General features: G+C 41.0%; 1 protein-coding gene across 2 annotated transcripts in view; it reads left to right on the top strand.

The window, feature by feature from the left end:
* slc29a4a (solute carrier family 29 member 4a) overlaps positions 1-17363 on the top strand; it is a 33905-nt gene extending 16542 nt beyond the window's left edge. Inside the window, exons 5-13 of one of the 2 annotated variants that reach the window (XM_074655388.1) lie at positions 3199-3330; positions 3463-3576; positions 4440-4568; positions 6159-6233; positions 6336-6595; positions 8369-8489; positions 8674-8861; positions 10961-11201; positions 12747-17363. In XM_074655388.1, coding sequence (XP_074511489.1) covers positions 3199-3330; positions 3463-3576; positions 4440-4568; positions 6159-6233; positions 6336-6595; positions 8369-8489; positions 8674-8861; positions 10961-11201; positions 12747-12892 — 1406 coding nt within the window. In that variant the 3' untranslated portion in view covers positions 12893-17363. Of the gene's footprint in view, positions 1-3198; positions 3331-3462; positions 3577-4439; positions 4569-6158; positions 6234-6335; positions 6605-8368; positions 8490-8673; positions 8862-10960; positions 11202-12746 lie in introns of both variants that reach the window. The other variant, XM_074655387.1, reaches the window with a different exon arrangement.
* The last annotated feature ends 2890 nt before the right edge of the window (positions 17364-20253 follow it).

Below are 20253 nucleotides of genomic sequence, written 5' to 3'. Positions count from 1 at the left end.
ACTTTTCCATGTCTTTTAAACATCAATATCTGTCCCCAGTGTGTCTACAGGCCACCATAGTATCATAAAAGACCATCCTCTCTCTTTTTCTCCTCCTCCGTTTGTCCGGAAATGGGTGCAGAAAAAAAATTCGCTTTTTTCCTTGTATTCTGACGTCATTAGAGAATGCAAGTCACGTGAGGGTTTCCTGGTCGAACCAGAGAGAACCTTCAGTAGCTGACCCCGCCCCACAGCGCGTCACTGTCTCTCCTCCTCAACCGAACTTGAGCAAAGTAGCTCCTACAGTTAGTCTGCAAAAACCAGCAGAACAGGCTTCATGTACTCCCATCATCTAAATATAACATGTTCATTCACAAAGGCTTTATGTAATTACACTGTTTAAACAGATGATATTTATATATTATATATATTTGATGTCATGCATGTAGCAGAGTACAGGTAGTAAATAGTGACTTGTAATCAACACAACACATTTCTGTTTCACAGTCAAACTTTATTTGAGTTGACAGATGACAATATTAATTATTCACAGCATTTGTAATCATCTCACCTGTTAGTTAGTTATGTTAACATGGTACAGGAGAAAGTCTTCAGCTCTGGTAAACTATGGTAAGCTAAGCTCCGGTGGTCTGTAGTCATGGTAACACAGAGACAGCTACTACTGTAAATAATATACCATTACTCTGATCTTCCATACATTTATCTTTTAGCAGAAATAATGAACTGACTACTGTTTCACATCTTCTATTTTCCACCCTGATGGTCGCTGTGTTTACACACCGTGTCATAGCGGTAGCATGTAGCTAACCCGTTAGCATGTAGCTACATGCTAACGGGTTAGCTACATGCTACCGGGTTAGCGCTGTATCTCCATGTAAACAGAGCCATCTGCTCTCAGCCATCTGCTCTCAGCCGTCTGCTCTCAGCCGTCTGCTCTCAGCCGTCTGCTCTCAGCCGTCTGCTCTCAGCTGTCTGCTCACAGCTATCTGCTCTCCTCTGGGATGATTCTGTCGGTCATTTCTCACAGATGGATCTGTAAAGACAGACGTAAAACAGAGTGTATGTTTACGGTTTACAGAGTTGATGCATGAGGTAAACACTGAGCTAACCAACAGAGATATAAACAGCATTATTTACCTGAGAGAAACCGTCAGGAAAACCTGGAATCTGGACCGCAGATGTTCATCATGTGTCGCCGATTTCTGATCAGATTCCTCCGGTAACGTGCGCTGGGTGAAGTTTCTGGTTTATAAACTTTAAAGTGGTTTATAAACTTTATTCTAGCTCCTATCTCTCCACTCGTCTCTCTCTCTCTCTCTCTCTCTAGAGAGAGAGAGAGAGAGAGAGCGCTTCTCCAGGAGGGAGGGGGAGGGTGACGCTGTTGTTGAGGACGTTTGATTGACAGAAAACGCTGACCAATCAGAGCAGAGTGGGAGGAGACAGAGGCTACAGACACAGAAATCAGCACTTTTGGAAATGGGCTGAAACAGAGGTTATAGAGACATGCTGGAATGCATGATCTGATTGTTTTTTTGAAAAAAAAACTTCAGAGACATGGTTTGGAGGTGTCTGAGACCTATAATAACTAGTTTAAATGGAGTATAATATGTGACCTTTAAAAGAAAACTGCTGTGTTGCCTGGTTACTCAGGTTGCATAAAGGGCACGTTAATCAGATCACAAGTGACCAAGGACCCACAGCGGAGGCCCTAGATAAGAAACCCCTCTCTCTTCTCAGTCTCATCCTTTGCCTCTGTCTCTCTTTCTCCTGCAGCTGTCAGTCTCCATATGTCAGTGTACAGCCAACAAAATAGAAGAGTCTGCCTTTTCCCTTAAAGAAAAAACAGGTTTGGAAAGGCTGACTCAAAGACTGAATTAACCCGAGCCTGTCATTACAGTCCTGCACCTACTCTACTGTCTGTGGTTCTACTAAGGGACTGTCGGAAAATGATTTTGGGGTGAGAGAGGGTCAGAAAAGGGGGAGGGTGGTGTAATTTTTCTTTTGGCTGGAAGAGTAGTCTGACTTTTTTGGGAGAGCAGGAGAGGGTCTTTTTTCAGTCTAAATTTATATTTTATTTCAGCCTTCCTTTGCATTATAGTTAATAGATTAAATTAGTTACTAGAGGTCGCTGTTGTGTTCTTTTATACCTTCTTTCGGTGATCTACCATATGAATATATGATAAAACCTACTATTGGGTGGAGTACGCCCCTATTGACCCACATGCATGGTTGTTATAGCGACGATAACACCTATTTAATGGCCTGATAGCAGTCGAATCGGCTGCCCCTCACCACCCAAACAATTTTTATACAGTCCATAAATATGAATGTTAGAAAGGGAAAATCCACCATAAAAGATTTCCATATTGTCAGTTTCTGTACTGAAATGTCAGTCACACAGTCAGGGCGGTGCTGCGGTGTCTTCATTGGATTTTCTGTTAATGAGGTTTGAGTTTCTGCAGGCGGTGATCTTTTCTTCTGTCTGTGCAGCCATGGTGATGTTCTCTGCTCGCTGCTCTAACTGCACAATTAATGCAAGGGGTTTCATTTTACCCCAGAAACGGCAAATCCAACAGAACAGCAGCAATGTAGAAGCTTCCAGGAGCTGTATAATGTGTGTGCATTTCCATTTCATATATGGTTATTGAAATAGGCATTTATTTATAAGAAAATAATGTGGATCACTGAGGAGATGAATAGGAAAATAATTTATCAGTCCCAGATACCATAATAACAAATTACATAAAACATTAAGAAGCGAAATAAATACTCTCAAATTTGTGTCTTTCCCCTTTAGTCGGCTGTAAAATATAAAAGCTGAAAAATGGTTCGGAGCAGTTAATAGTAGGCTCACAGGATTATGAAAGGATTATGAACAGTTATATAAAGAACTGGCACATCACACTTTTAACCATGAAATAGAATCCGCTGCAAAACACAAAAGTCCAGTTTTAACTGAAACTACTCTGGCAGCTCGTCCATAATCAGCAATTCCTCTGATCAATCTCTCACCAATACAACAGGAACGAGGTCCTCTAGTGCATTAGCTGCTCTGTCAGTGGAGCGGAGGCGTTACTGTTGCTGCTACAGCTTCATCCATCCTGATTAGCTTTAATGAAGATTCAGATGTCATTTTTATCCCTGCTGCTTGAGTGTGATTTTAGTTCTCTAGCCCTTGACTCCTTCCTTTCCGCTCAGACTTTGAGGAGCCGATCCCTGACGACCGTTACCATGGCATCTACTTTGCAATGCTATTGGCTGGCGTGGGCTTCCTGCTTCCCTACAACAGTTTCATCACTGATGTCGACTACCTGCACCACAAGTTTGAAGGTATAAATATGCATGAATTAACCCATGCATGTTCTTAGAAAGCTACACCTTTAGACGCATATACTCCTGTAGAGTACATGTTCAAGTCCAACTACCAGGGGTCATGCACTTGTTTGTGTGTGTGTGTTTCAGGGACGTCCATCGTGTTCGACATGAGTCTGACTTACATCCTGGTGGCTCTGTTGGCCGTCATCCTCAACAACTTCCTGGTGGAGAGACTCAGCTTGCACACCAGAATCACTGTGGGTAAGTCGAGCAGGAACCCGCTCACAGACAAAGCTTTAATTGTGAAAAACTTCTCATTATAGGAACTTCTGCTGTTGGTCATTTATTAATGACCCTCTGGGAACCTCAAAGCTTATCAGAGCAGAATACGCAGGGCAAAAATGGGGGAGACAGTATAAAGAGAAAGAGAAAAATACATTCTGCCATAATATTCCTGCGGGTTTTATTCATAAAATGTTTCAAACAAACTTTGCCCAAGACTGTGAACTCACAAGGGGCTGTCTTTCAAGAGCGCTGGTATTTTTTTTTTCCTTTTCACTTCTTTAAAATCTTGCATCATCTTCAGTTTTGCTTTTGGCGTTCAAAACATTTTTAAAGCGAACTCGCTGTGGGTAAAGCATTCAGATACAAGCGTGCACATTCAGGCAGATTTTGCATCAGGTTTGTTAAAGACTACGCCTGATACTGGAGAGAAATTATTCATTAAAAAGCTGGATTTTAATGCTACTACACATCTTTGCAAATACTAAAGCTGTTCAGCCTACTCCATATGAAAAAAAAATTCTTTAAAAATGTATGCCCCCCTAGGAGAATTTTGAAATCATTACATATACGGTGCATGCAAGAGCAACGTTTCACCACCGTACCATCTGCAGCTTAAAATAGCTCTGCTTGCATTCTTGAGGAAATGTCTTTTGAAGTGTGTTGTCTGCTGGAGAACTTGTCTCTGGAGGTAATAAACTCAGGATCGGACTGCAGATGGAAGTGATACCGCTCGCACGTCGGCCCTGTCAAATATGTGTTCAGTCATGCGATCGCGACGTGGCCTGGTTCAGTGGCGTCTCCTCACTTGTCCGTCTGTCTGTCTGTCTCTTTCTCTGCAGGTTACATCTTAGCTCTCGGGCCGCTGGTCTTTGTCAGTGTGTTTGACGTGTGGCTGGCCAAGTTCACCACCAGGCAGGCTTATATCGTCAACCTCGTGTCAGTGGGAGTGGTGGCCTTCGGATGTACAGGTACTACTAATAATGATGCTTTTCTATCTATCCATCTATATGGTATATATGCAGTACAGGGTGTTCCTTAAAGCTGCACTAATCAATATTTCTATATCAACAATGAGTCAGATGAATATGTGTAATGTAAAAAAAAGTTGCTCGTAGAGACAAAACAAAAGAGAATTATCACCTGACTCTGCAGTTCCTCACAGCTCTACACAGCATTTTAGCAATTCTCATTATTTTTTCCCAGACTGCAACTTTACTGTTTTGGTTGACTCTCATCGACTTGATTTTAGCTCCAGCATGCAACTTTTTTTCAGCTAAAAACTCTACCCGCCCAGCACCAAACAGCTGACAGATAAAGTTAGTGTCTAGCTGGTGAACATGGTGGAGCATTTAGCAGCTACAGAGACACATATTTCCTTCAGGAGTAAGTAGAGACCAAACCAGAGGTAAAGGGAGAGTGAATATTGGACTTAAATTTGTCAGTTGGCACAACTCCAAATTAATGTTAATTAGCAACTGTTTGCTAACACAACCCAAGATGCCTTTACATGATAAGACATTTGCTGTTCATTCACCGCGAGGTAGGACGCTGAGCCTTACAGAGGCAGCAGGTAAAATATGTCCCCAAAAAGAGCGCAGTATGCCATTTACTGTTTCTAGGCAACAACAACAGTTGTAGCTGTTCTTATTGGTTGCGCTTTGAAAGGTCAGTGGCAACCAGGTCAAAGTTGAAATTTGACAGTGCTCGGTGCCGAGGGCAAAAGGCCACGCCAAGGGTAGCGATTCCACCTAGTTGCTTCCAGCACTCTCCCATAGAAAACAATGGCACAGCTAGCGCAGAGTAATATTACTGCTGATCGTGTGTGGGTGGCTTTACAGTAAAAATACAGTGATACAGTGATAATAGGTCAATGTTGTGTTTACAGCTTGCCGTGCTGCCCTTAAGTGGTTAAAAAAATGAAGCAATGGAAAAATGGCGCAGCTCCATTAATCTGCTGAGGCTGAGGGTAAAATATACAGAATAAACTGGTAAAGTTGAATTTCATAGCACCATCATATTCATGATTTATGGAAAAATCCCTGCAGTGAATATGAATAATATTAGGCTGCTACTGTATCATAGATGGAGGTATAGATTATAGAGACACATTTATGTATAATACAGCCTCAGATGTTGCCATACAGTATAACTCAAACCTCTCTGACACAGTCACAATAAAAATCGCAAGCTTCCAATATTTATTTTGGGGCTGATACTCTGTCCACCGCCTGTATATATACATAAGGAGATTAATGCAAAACTGTGGTGCTTGTGGTGCTCAGTCAGAGCTGTCAAATGAACAGCAAGCAACAGTCGAGGCTTCAGTCCTCAGCTGCTGCTAATGACTTAGCTCGACGTCCCTCGTGGTTAATGTGGGTGTGATCACACACACAGCCTTTCAGCCAACAGTGGAAACAGTTTAATTAGCGGAGGTCCGGAGGTCAGAGTGGCTTCTCCCGAGTGGTGTGTGGACGTTCAGGAAGTGGTGCCTCTAAATAAATTGTGTTGTTACAGTGCTGACTGTTTGTACTGATAAACACTTCCTCATCCCTCCCCAGTGCAGCAGTCCAGTTTCTATGGTTACATGGGGATGCTGCCCAAGAGGTACACGCAGGGGGTGATGACTGGAGAGAGTAAGTACGCTCACACAGACAACAAATTGTGCACACACATCCCTATCACATCACTCACCCTCTTCCTTTTCCTCTTCTCGTGGTACTTCCTGTTACTCCCAGGTACAGCAGGTGTGATCATCTCCCTGTCGCGCATCTTCACCAAGCTGCTGATCCCCGACGAGAGGAGGAACACGCTCATCTTCTTCCTCATCTCCATCAGCATGGAGATGCTCTGCTTCCTGCTTCACCTGCTGGTGCGCCGCTCCCAATTCGTCCGCTACTACACCAACAACGCCCAGGGCAAAGGTCCAGTCAAAGGTCACGACCCCCGTGACAATGGGACCGGATACAGAGTTCACCATGATGTCACCGCGGAGGAAGTAAGATTTGTAAGTTTGTGGACAGTTTATTGGCGAAGAGATTCTCTCGTTAAAGCTTCTTCTACATGTTTCATTCATTAAATCCTTCGTAAATGTTGCAACAACAAACTGCTTCCTAACCAAGACAAGGAGGTAATATCAGGCCTCTAAACGTTGGTGTCATGCAACTCCCATTTCCTTGTTGATTTCTGTTAGGAGTGTGTGTGTGTCTCCTCTTCAGTCTGAGTGTGCACACAGGGATTGAGGGCTGTGTGGGTTTTAAAATGCAGTATCATTTATTTAAGCTGCGCCGGGTTGCTTTTGGGCTGCCACTCACAAAGAGAAATATTGAGAGAGAAAGGGATTTTGGAAGGGGTTATTAGGGATGAGAGTGGTGATGCGGGGAAAAAAATAGATGAAGAAAGATGGAGTTTTAGAGAGAAAGGGAGAGGTTGAGGCCGCCTGCGAACAGAGAGGAAATGAGAGTCACGACACCGAGAGAAAAAAGGGTGGGGAGAAAACTGTTGAGGCAAAGAGGTGAGACAGAGGGGTGAAACACAGCTAGAAAGAAGTGACTGAAAAATGACAGGAGAAGAGGTAAATCCACTTAGTATTCATGCTTGAAGCAGCACTTTGTAGCCTGAAGACATGGAGCTAATATTCTTCATCACGCCCTGTGTGTGTGTTCAGAGCCTTCAAAGGAAGACACATCACCTCAGGCTGTCATCTTTTCATGTGTGCGTGTTTGTGTTTGTACGCCATTACGCACAAGACAAGTGTGTGAGGGACGCCCTCACACACTGTGTTTGACAGTAATGTATGTGTGTGTGTGTGTGTGTGTGTGTGTGTGTGTGTGTGTGTGTGTGTGTGTGTGTGTGTGTGTGTGTCGTTTTCTGCATCTGGGGGCTGATTCAGGCAGCTCTTTGTTCTGGTTGCCGGGGGAAACCGAGCGCTCTATGCTAAGGGATAATCAAGAAGAGTGGTGCCTTCTGGCCCGCAGGTCCCTTTAATCAACTAATGGATTGGTGTGTGTGTCTGTGGCTGTGTGTCTGTGTGTGTGTGTGTGTGTGTGTTTGTGTGTGTGTGTGTGCGTGTGTCTGTGTGCCTGTGTGTCTGTGTGTGTGTGTCTGTTGCTGTGTGTCTGTGTGTGTGTGTGCTTGTCTGTGTGTGCCTGTGTCTCTGTGTCTGTGTGTCTGTGTGATGTGCCTATGAAAAAGTGTGTGTTTGGAAAGAAGCATGAGTAGAAGGATGTGCTTACATGTTTAGGTGAAGAGGAAATGTGTGTTTGTAGACGTGTGTGTGTGTGTGTGTGTGTGTGTGTGTATGTGTGCGTGCGTGCTTGTGTGTGGCTCCTGGGCTTATTTGCTGTCTAATCTGCAGCCTCTCCAACATCATTACGTCAACCTGCAGCCACTCACAGTGATCGTCTCTGATAGCCGTAAAAAGCTGATGTCATGCAGCCGAGAAGCCATTCTTAATGAAAAATAGAAAGATAAAGTTCACTAAACCACTTGGAGAGAATATGTTTATTTACTGTGTGATAGCTACCCCTAGTGTTTTCTTAATGAACTGTTAATATCCTTGAAAAAGCCTTGAAATAATTCTCAGGAAATGAGGAACAAAATGAGGATGTTTTCCTGTGAAATTAGATAATTGTTAATTTAATAGTTTGTATGTTTTCTATTGGAAGGTTGATGTAATGTAGATGACTGGCCTCAAAGGTTTTTCTACCTGTCATGTGTTTGTTTTATTAAAAAAAATGAAGAAACTGTCTGTGTGTGTCTATCTCTTCAGGGAAATGGTGGTACAGCGCCGACACCTTCAGAGGAAGTCGTCGAGGACTTTGAGGGTGGGACGTATGTGCGATTCGACGCCCCGAAGGCCAAGATAAGGAGGAGCTGGCCTGGTGTCCGCGGTACTCTCTTTTTAATCCCGTGTACTCACTGCTCAATTACCCTCTGACTCCAACAGATGGATTTGAAATTTAAATGCATCCCCTGGTGGTTCATGGGAAGAGGAACGTGTTCTTAGTGAATTAACCTGCTCAAGTGAGAGCTTTTGAATATCACCCTGTGTGTGTATGTGTCTTCTCTAACCAGACATGATCGTGCATCGTTATGTGGTGTCCCGCGTGATCTGGGCCTACATGCTGTCTATAGCAGTGACCTACAGCATCACTCTGTGTCTGTTCCCCGGGCTGGAGTCAGAGATACGAAACCACACCTTAGGAGAGTGGCTCCCCATCCTCATCATGGCCACCTTCAACATGTCGGACTTTGTAGGCAAGGTGAGGCACACATTTTTTAAAGAGGACCTATTATGCTTTTGTGCTTTTCCCCTTTCCCCTTTGCCCACGCCAAAGGGAGTTGCTCTACCCCACAGAAACACTGCTCCTGAACTGCTTGAAACGCCTTGATTGTGCGACATGCGGATATAGCGGCAGGTCAGATTTGAACCCGGGCCGCCGCGGTTAGGACTCAGCCTTGTTATATGAGCGCCCGCTCTACCAACTGAGCTATCGGGGCGCCCATGATTTGCATTTTTGGAAAAATTCTGTTTCATTCCAATCATATTTGAATTCGCCTCATAATTTATTCAAATTGGGAAATAGAGTTTAGACGTTTTTTTCATATATCTGTGTTTTGTGGGCTATAGTGTCGGACACACAACTGGCTGTAAGAGAGAGACAGAGAGGCTGGATTTTTCTTAGACATTTAATAACTGTAGAACATCCTGTACTGGGTTTTCCAGTCCTGTGTTGCAGAACAGAGCTCAGTTTTATTATTAACTTAATTTGCTTTTCAAAGACAATGCCAAAGGAGTTATAATCAATATGTTTATATTAACAATATATCACAAGGAAACTGATTAGATTATAATGATGAAATATTGCCGACAACTTCAGATGGAGTTAATTGAAATGTCAATAATCTTCTCAATAGCTCTTCTCATAAGCAGCAGACAATTTAATGAGTAAAGAGTTCAGGGGAGCCCCTGAGTCCCTCAGATTGTGAGTAAGCACTGATTTGGTGATTTGAAGGTCAAAACCAGCTTAAATCTGGTTGTAAAGTGAAGGTTTATAGATGTCCAGGTTACATACTGTATAAGCATTATCTGATATCATAGTATACTATTACATCTGAATATTCTATGATATATCACACTACACTAGGACATTACAATATTCTATGACATACCATAGTAAACAATGACATTAGCTTCTCTGTGACTTATTATACTATACAGCGAAATGTCAGGCTATACTACTGTATGACATGTACTATACTATACAGTAAAATCAAATACAAAGAAATCATACTAGATTTGATTAATGATGATAAAATATTGCTGACAACATCAGGTGGAGTTAAGTGAAGCTTCAATAATTACAGTCGCAGCAGCACTTCTTATAAGCACCAGCTAGTTTATTGAGTAAAGAGTAGAGTTCAGGAGTTTCAGTAGGAGGGCATGGTTTGTAGTCAATGAATCAAGCTGAAACTGTAAAATAGAATTTGAAAAGTCTATGCCATAGACTTTTCAAATTCAATTTTTCTATATTCATAGACTCTATGGGACATCTATGGGACATGTCCCAGTGCCCCCACCCTCCCCCAGGGGAAATATGCCAAAATGGGATACCAGCATTCATAATTTCTTACTGTAACCTCATCATTTACGTTCTAAAATTCACATAGCTCTTGGCAATCCCTATCATTTCACACCTCCTGAGATTCTGGGATTTAATTGTAGGCCTTAATTCAGGCTCCTCAGCACTACAGAAGCAGGAAAGAGACAAAGTCACACTGTGACACTGGAGCTGACCTTGTGAAATTGTTAAAGGAGTTGCTCCAATTATTAAACCTGAGAGTGAGAATGGAAAAAAAAGTTGGGTTTATTTTGGGATAATTGCACATAGCTCAAAGGCTTTATCTGAATATTCAGAAATTAAACATTATCTGGTGTCCTTAAGTCATAATTTTGACTTTGAAAGGAAGAAAGTTGGTTGAGTGAAAGTTGTTCTGATTGTACGCTTTGACTTTGTCCTCACAGCAAATGTAGCATTTTGTTGAAATGAGGGAGAAAAAGATAAGAGGGAGGGAGAAATTAAATAGAGAATGGGGAAAGAAAATTAAGGTAGCTTAGAGGTAAAAAGAAAAAAGTCATGATAAGAAAGAGCAAAAACTGACTTATTTATTGTGCTCTCTGGAAAGTGCCATAAGCAGCTAGTAGACCAATGGCTTAGAGAGTTGCTGCAGAACATGGACTAATATTCACCTTTCATTTTTAACTTTAATTTAAGAATTGTGCTTGTTTCACAATATTTCTGGCGACAAAGCAGAATTGAACCCCCAGCATCATTGAGACACACCCCTTCTCTTTCCTCAGATCTTGGCAGCGCTGCCATACGAGTGGTCCGGAGGCCGCCTGCTCTTCTTCTCCTGCCTGAGGGTGGTCTTCATCCCTCTGTTTGTCATGTGCGTGTACCCGGCCGACCGGCCCACCCTGTCCCATCCCGCCTGGCCCTGTCTCTTCTCCCTCCTCATGGGAGTCACCAACGGCTATTTCGGGTCTGTTCCGATGATCCAGGCTGCGGGCAAAGTGCCGCCCGAACAGAGGGAGCTGGCAGGTGAGTTATTCACCTCAATGGGTAAATAATTGTATATAGAGATAGATAGTTTGTAAAAGTTGCCGTAGTGATGTTCATTTTTTTGGTCTTTTTTCAGCTCCAAAAAGAACACATCAAACTCTAAATGGATTAGCTGATCGACAGAAAATAAATAAATAAATCATTCAAGTAATCAATCAAGCAAAAATAGCAAGCTTTCAGTGGTTCCAGCTTCTCAAATGTAATTTGATGCGTCCTTCTGCTTTGTATCATTGCAAACTGAGTATCCTTGTGCTTTGGACTGTTGGACGGACAAAAGAAACCATTTGAAGATGTGTCTGTCTACTGTCGGTACAGGAGAAAAGCCTACCAGCACCTCTAAAGCTCACTAATCAACACTATAGTGTAAAAACGACATGTTGTTGTTTTTCTATTTCTTGGACGAACACAGCTTTTTTATGGAGAAATAAAGTCACTGCTCCCGGCCAAGAATAGTTTGGAACAAAATTGTAAATCCTTGTAAAACCACATCATATAGTTTATACACTTCAGTTTTTGTACAGATTAAACAAACAAGATATAGCCTAATGTATTAATTAGTGAGCTGTAGAAGTGCTGGTAGGTAGATTGTTTCATTTAAAGAGTGCAGGCTAACTGTTTCCCTCTGTTTCCAGTCTTTATGCTAAGCTAAGCTAATTGGCTGCTGGCTGTAGCTTCATATACATATACATATACATATACATATACATATACATATACATATACATATACAGATATGAGAGTAATATTAATCTTCTCATCGAACTCTCGACAAGAAAGCAAATTATCGTATTTCCCAAAATGACGAGTTTCAAATGAATGATCCCATATCATGATAGGTAAGCTTAAAAAGATCTAACTTACTACTGGAACAAACTGCAAAACATACTGCAGTTAGTGTGTACTGAAGTAACATGTTAACCCACTGAACTATGATGGTGAACATGGTAAACATTATAGAGAGAGAGAGAGAGGCAAAGTACCTCCCCTTCCGGTGGACCACCATGGGACCTTATATCGGAAAAAACATGAACGGTAGTCAACAGTGAGAGACAAATATTTTTTTGATCCCATTTGAATTGCGTCATGAATCACACATATGGTGTTTGTCAATTAAAAACATAATTTTGCAAGTCAAGGAAGTCGCAGTTTGTCGTAAGACTGATGAAATATTAGACCGTGAGAATACTTAATTAGAAAGACGACACACCCAAAAGTCATGCAAGTGATTACTAAATGATATTACGACAAACCTACGACAAACTGCAACGTTCTTAACTTGCAAAATAACTTTTAAATTGACAAACATCATATGTGTGATTCATGCCGCAATTTAAACGGGATCAAAAACGTAGCTGTCTCTTGCCGTTGAACGTGGCTGTAGACTTTTAGTCTTGTTATTTACTGTCTTATCTTATCTCTTACATGTCGCTCACTGTCCCAGGGGCATCTTTTGTTTAAAAATACCGTTCAGTCTGGATAAGCTATCAGCTCCACATTCACTCTCTGCTCTCTGTGTCTCTCCAGGGAACACCATGACAGTCTCCTATATGACAGGCTTGATGGTCGGCTCCGTCGTGGCGTATGCAGCTTACAGCTTTGCTGCTTCAGGATCAGGAACACGCTTCTCCACACTCAGCATACACCCGCCTGCCAATGCTACTGGGTATTGAATGTCCACACACACACACAATAAAACACATACACAGATGTAAACACATATACATGTACATACACATGCAGCCATTTACACACACAAGATCCTGGCCAGAAGAAGCAGCGCAGACTGATGGACTCGAGTTCAGCTGCACAGGACGAAAAGACTGATCTGTAAAGAACTCTTTAAAGGTTCATGTTTATACTCTGAGAGATTGGTTCTCCTTTGTCCAGATCATGCTTCGATTTTGCTCACAGGATAAAGAAAGTGGAATAAGATACAAAAAATGGAGGAAATTATGTTAAACAGCAAAAACGTAGCAGATTTCTCCACTCTCTCATTCTCTGGCCTCGTGGTCCACTGACCTTCAAATGTCACGGCTCTGCTGTGGTGAACTTTTCCCTGGAGGTGAGAAACAGGAGCTGTGCATCTGTCAGAGGGCCAACAGAAGCCCTTTGAGTGTCGCACAGTGAAATAATTGTCTGCATGTATGTGCGAACAGACCAGCTGACATTTGTACAGTGTAAAGTCAAGTGGTTGTTCGCCACAGGGAACGAACGGCTCGCAGTTTTCGGAAACCTTATGTCACAGGTCACATAGTTTACATTTCACAATGTTGATATTCAGAGTAGAGAGATGATGTCAGAGTGGATTTTTCTGGACCAGTTGTTTCAGCTGATTCCTTTATATAATCTCTGACAACCTCTGACCACCATTTAAAAACTACTACAAGAGCAACTTAAAGGAACAGTGTGTAACATTCGGGGGATCTATTAGCAGAAATGGAATATAATATTCATAACTATGTTTTCATTAGTGTATAATCACCTGAAACTAGGAACCGTTGTGTTTTCCTCAGCTTAGAATGAGCCCTTCATATCTACATAGAGAGCGGGTCCTCTTCACAGAGTCCGCCATGTTGCTCCACCCATAATGGACAAACCAAACACTGGCTCTAGAGAGCCTTTTAGCGTTTTTACATTACTTGAAGGCCACCATGTGAGCCACAGAGTGCAAAACCGTGGTAATGCCAGCTGCCGTCTGACTTCCGTTGCTCCTAAAGTTGTGTTATTATGGTAAGGATGGCCTCTGAGTGACTTGAATGGCATTGCCACAGTTTTACACTCGGTGGCTCACATTACCGCAGTCTTGAAAAAGGAGGAGTGAGTAGAGGGGTACTCAATTGGTTGTAATCTGCAGCCACACCACTAGATGCCGCCAAATCCTACATACTGTACCTTTAAACAGAGCCCCATGTAATTCACAGTGAAACAGAAGCTCCTGTAATGTGAAATATTTGTAAGTATAATGGAATTATGAGACAGATTTAAATGATTGGAAATGCAAAGAATTTTTTTGCAGACTGAAATCTGCCTCGAGTTCAAGAGTCATCAAAAATATTTTAATGTTTTACAGGATGAGCAAAGAGAGGGAATGTGACGTAAAACACTCCAAAAAGATTTTTTGACTGTATTTATCATAGAATAACTGAACAGTTAACAATGCAACACAGAATTTGAACATAAAAAATGTGTTTTTTTATTTTACTGTGCCTTAAAAGGAATTACAGTTTTCCATTAATGACATATGTTTATCACACAAAATACTTTTTTAGTTATTGCAATTTAAAAAATCCATCCTTTTTGTAGACAGTAGACATGTAAACTGGATTTTATCTTGATTGGCTTCCATCAACAAACCTATACTGAGATATTTACTGTCCATCTGGTTTGTCTCCATTCAGTTTATTGAGTGTGAATTAGAAAAGTGTCAGTTGTATTTATTTTCTATTATGAAGAACATTATTCTCGTCAGCCTTATATCGTAAACCTAAAAAGAGAAATGAATAATGTTAAACCTTTTGTGGAGTATGATTATGTGCATTAGCAGCTGCTGCTCTCTGTTCTTTTTATTTACAACAATGCTAAAAGAAGACGAGAATAAGCAGATTTCTGTCTGTTCAGTGAGTTTCACATCATTTCTTGCACCCTCTGATGGATGGAAAGAGAACAAAATTTGGGTACGAGTTTACCAGATGAGGTAGCGTGATGATCGCTGTGTCCTGCAGTTTTGTTTTTAGAAAATTGATTGTGTTCCCTCTGTGTCCCTCTGAACGGTGTCTGTGTGTGACATAACATCCATGTAATGATGTGGGATATTATGGGGAGACAAATACGTGCCAAAAAGTCTGCCCGTTTCTGATCAGTGTTAGAAGCTGAGAAAAGAGTGAATGTAATAAACAGTTTAACAGGAGGAAAGTTGTAAATATATATAGAATGAAATGCACTCAAGGCAGTGAAGAGCTCATATTTTATTCATTCATATCAGATTCATATTTTTTGTAGCTTTATTTAGTAGAACCAATCCGGAGAGCACCTGTTTCCTTTATTTTTTCAGCCCCCCCAGCTTCTTGGGTCCTCCACATTTCCTGGTGGATTTAATTAATTTTTCAGCGATAAGAGGATCGCTGCAGAGTTCACACTTTATACATTATGGAAAAAACAGGCCTCAGTGTAGAAAGCCATGAAGTGCACTACATTATGTAGGTGACGGCTTGAATGGAGCCTAATGTCAGCGCTGTTTGAAGAATGGCAAGGTGCCATTTGGGAGCTAACCTCATTACTGTATGTATGTCCCGCTGCGTTGACGTTGCCACATTGCCTGAGGCCCTCTCTCCTCTCAGTGAGCTGCTGGGTTTGAAGGTGTTTTTAGTTATTTTTGGTCAGATGTGTCATTAAAGGACATGAAAAGTCTCTTTCCTTCTCTGTCTCTCTCTCTAGCTCTGGTAGAAACCTCGGGGACATTTGAGAGAAGGGAGACCCCACTTTTCAAAGAATTGCACGTATTTCTTTCAACCCCTTCAAGCTAATTTAAAGTACATTTTTGGGAAATTCACTTTCTTGCGGAGAGTTAGATGAGAAAATTGATACCACTCTCATGTCTGTACAGTAAATATGAAGCTACAGCCTGCAACTGGTTAGCTTAGCTTAGCATAAAGACTGGAAACAGGGGGAAACTGCTAGCGTGGCTCCATCCAAAGGTTACAAACTCCACCTAACAGCACCTTTAAATTAACATGATGTATCTTGTTCGTTTAATCTGTTGATAAAAACAAAATGTAAAAACGACAATTCAACATTTTACTCTTGCTGCCTTCAGCGAATAATATAGGACATAATTTGTTTTAATATAAAATAAGGAGTAAATGAGTAAGATATTCTAAATAAGTTATCTTATAATGAAACAAGTGTAATTTTTGAAAAACAGCATAGTGATCTACCATGGCAATGTTGAACCAGACCATAAAACTAGACCATAATGACACTTTGATCTGTTTAAAACTGACACTTTCAAATCTTATTAATGAGCTACTGTAAGAAAAGACCGTATGCACACTTTTGATTTTTTTTTTTTTGATGAATCATTTATCATTTCATAACATATAGCATTAGCTGACACTTTTATCCAGAGTGACTTATGATGAGTTTAACAGTAGAATAAGCTTCACCAGAATGAGATCACCAAAAATTACAGACAGCCGACCATAGGGAGTGCTCTGACAAAATCACTGTGACATGAAAGAAGAGAAGGAATATTTGAATAGCAATTAGAGTGAACTATAGAGCAGAGAGGAAAGATACTCATGATGTGAGATGGAAAGCAACTCTGGAGTTTTTGAAGGTTATTCCAGTGCTGGGGAAAGACATTCAATCTCCAGCTGCATGCAGACACAATGCCCTGTTTTTAAAAAACTGGGGAAAAACCTTTGAATTCTGCATTTTATCTCATGCTCAAGGTCTGATATTTGTCAGCCTGCCTTGTGACTTCCTGTTTTCGGGTTTTTCAAATGAGTAATTTTCCTCCTAACTAACAACAACGAATTTCTTTAGAAACCACGTCATGCAGACTATTTTAGACTGAACGCTCATGTGACTGCACACTGTGAAACATCAGGATGGTGTTAAAAGATTGCATACAGACACTACGCTGTATATGTGTATATATCTACTTAAACATAAGATATTTTGCAGCTGATATTTGTGAAAAAGAATAGTGATCCAAACGGAGTATTAGGTGCAGCTAAATTCTGTCTTTTTTTGGGGTGTTTAATTTAGATTTTTCCAAAATATGTGCATGCACCTAAATGATTCAACAACCGAACAGACCTGCCTGGTTTCAGGAGTGGGAGGACAACTATCTTTGGCTTGATATATCAGTATGAATTCTAAAGGTTTACCGGGATTGGATCAAAATGTGGCCATTCAGCTCTTGATGTTTAATTCCTGACGCTATTTATACTTAACAAATTATACTCAAAAATATGACTAATATCATCCTCCAGAGCTTGCTCATTTGTCAAAGTAGGTGCAAAATTCCCCAATCGTGTGAACTGAAATTATGTGTTATTGTAAATATGTCATATGACTTCGGTCTGTTTGTGCCCAGCGTTGTCCCATCGTCAGAGCTCAATAAAGCTAAGTTGTTTACATCTGTGTCTGCTGTGTTGTTGCTATTTCTGCTGTTATGTATTTACATAGAAGGAGAAAAGACTTTTTTTCCTACATTTTACGGTTTAATCAAAGCTCCTTTGTGTCAAAACAGGAATCAGATTTTTCTTATTTAAACAATAAATCTGAATGCCTTTGCTGTGGAGGGGGTAAGAGAAGTGTGACTTCATCCTGCAGGGATCCATAAGTGAAATGAAATCTGTATTAACTGCTTCTATCCAGCAGAGAGAGCTGCAGCTCAGAGAACAACACCAAGGACTGAACAGTGTGAGGACTTCAGGTCCAAATGGACACTGTAGAGCATTTGTCAAGTCAAGTCAATTTCATTTGTATAGCCCAATATCACAAATCACAAATTTGTCTCAGGGGGCTTTAAAATCAGGATACGACACCCTCTGTCCTTTACAGTATGACCCTCTCATCGGATGAGGAAAAACGTAACCAAAAAAATCCCTTTAACGGGGAAAAGAAATGGAAGAAACCTCAGGAAGAGCAACAGAGGAGGGATCCCTCTTCCAGGACGGACAGATGTGCAATAGATGTTGTGTGTAGAGATATTTATCACGGATCAGAGGTTTTGTCTTTATTTAGCTTCACATTTGTGTCACAGAGCCCAAGAAAATGAGTGAAAAAAGTACCCGCAAAGAGAAATTTGTATCTTGTGTTCATAGTGTTATAGAGGTCAAAGTGTGTCTCTGTGTGTGCATGCATGAACCATATCTGGGTGTTTGTGTGTATTTGCGCTTGTGTGTGTGTGTTAGGGCTAATTTTGGATGTGGCTGCAGGGAAAGAAAGTCTCTGGTGTGTGACAGAGTAACTGATCATTAGTCATTCTGCTCCACATAGAGAGGAAGAGAGGAGGAAGGTATAGGGAGTGGAAGGGTAAAAGAGTTCTGGTAGTCTGCTCTGCACTCTGTGTCTAAGTTTTAATGATGCTGAGTTTTAAAGGTCAATATATGCTCTTCAAATGGATGGTAATGTCTCAGTATGAGGAAACAAATGATCACTGATTGGATACCAGCTTTATCTATCTGCCTATCCATCTGTTTTTGCAAGAAACTTGGGTTGAATGGCCGTTTTGTGCCATAAATCTGTATCACTTTCTGCGATAAAGCAAAGCAGCACCAATCTTCTCCGCTATTAGCTTCATATAAGGGCCATTTATTAATGTGAAAATGGTACATATGGCACTTTTTTTTTTTTTTATTATTATATTTTTATTGACACTTTGCAACAAACATACATAACATAATTTACAGATCCTGTATACATACACCACCCAACCATGTCTCTCTCAAGTGCCGTATTTTAAGATTTGTTATACACATAAAAACAAACATTGAAAACAACAGTTTGAACAAATAGGGAGTGTTCTTTTCATTATCATACAATCATAAGATTTGTAAAAAATAAAATCTGGCCTGTGGGCTGTTACATAGTTGACCCAGTTGTCCCAGCGGGACACAAATAATTCCAGTTTATGGTTAACATATGCTGTTATCCTCTCCATTTTGTAAATGTCCATTGTAATGTCCATCCATGCATTTAGAGTTGGGCTCTCCTGCGATAACCACTTCCTCGTAAGAGCCTTTTTACCAGCTACCAGCATAAATAAATAACAATAAGTTAATAATAAGATAATAATGCACACAGTGCACTTTCATAGACTAAGCTACTGGAGTTACCCTGCACTATACTCATTTTTAACAGTCTCTTCTGCACTATATTCACTTTTTTAATAGTTGTGTATCACAGCTGTTACCCTGCACTATATTCAGTTTTAACAGTTTTCTTCATCTCCTTGTATTTTTATATCTGGTATATTTTTTTGTACTTTGTACTTTGCACTACTAACTTTTTTTTACTGCCTTTTTATTAACATGTTTTGCACTACGGAACTGTGATGCTGGAAACTTGAATTTCGCTCGGGATCAATAAAGTTACTATCTATCTATCTATCTATCTATCTATCTTTCTATCTAAAATACCTAATCAGGCTTTTCCAGCTAAATTCCCTCCAATACATGTGGCACTTTCACATCATTAAAAATGGTTCCTCCTCTTCTTTATGCTTCTGTCTCTGCGGTGTGGATGAAAGTGCAATTAGAAAACATATTTGTATGATGCACTGAAACTATCACCTTCTCTTCTGTACATTATTAAACTTGTCCTTTATATCAAGGCCAATGTTATGTTTAAAGACACGTGGGGAGGGGCGTGTGACGTCATGGCAGTTTAGGAGATGGTCTCTCAACGGGAGCTCAGTAAACAACCCTCATATTTACTATTCTCACTTGAGATACGGTTCTTTTTTTCATGTCGGGGCAGTAGTATGACTTTTTAAAACTTTTTTCTGGTCAAAACAAGACCAAACAATGCCGCCGTCACAGAGCTAAACCCAGAGCAAACAAACAAAACACCGACAGACTACACCTGTAATCCAGCATGGCCGCCAGCTAGCATGAAGAGACGATAGCGACATGGAGCTGGAGCCCGGGCTCGTTAAAGCTCTTCATCTGATGACCAGTAAGATAATGACTGGCTGTTAATGATAAACTTCTTGCTATAACAGTCCTCTCTACCACTACCGAGCTGAAGAGGGTTAGTGACGGACTGTACGAGGTTGAAGCTAGCTACTGCTAATGAGCCACAAGCTAAGGAAACTATGGCAACGTCATTCTAGAACGAGGCTCCCCGCTCCCTAGCAACCCGAGCCCGGATCTGACCAGCGACCGCGCCCGGTCATCATTCCACTGCACGGAGCTCTTCATCAGCAGAAGGTCATGGCAGCAGTGAGGCGCAAAGTGGTGGAGGAAGATGCCTTTCTACCACTGATCTGTCTGCTGCAGTGCTTCGGAAACGGAAGGAG

Source organism: Sebastes fasciatus, chromosome 13, assembly GCF_043250625.1.
Source record: "Sebastes fasciatus isolate fSebFas1 chromosome 13, fSebFas1.pri, whole genome shotgun sequence".
Taxonomy (NCBI): Eukaryota; Metazoa; Chordata; class Actinopteri; order Perciformes; family Sebastidae; genus Sebastes; species Sebastes fasciatus.
Note: the sequence above shows the minus strand (reverse complement) of the source record. Positions and strands in the feature narration are given on the sequence as shown.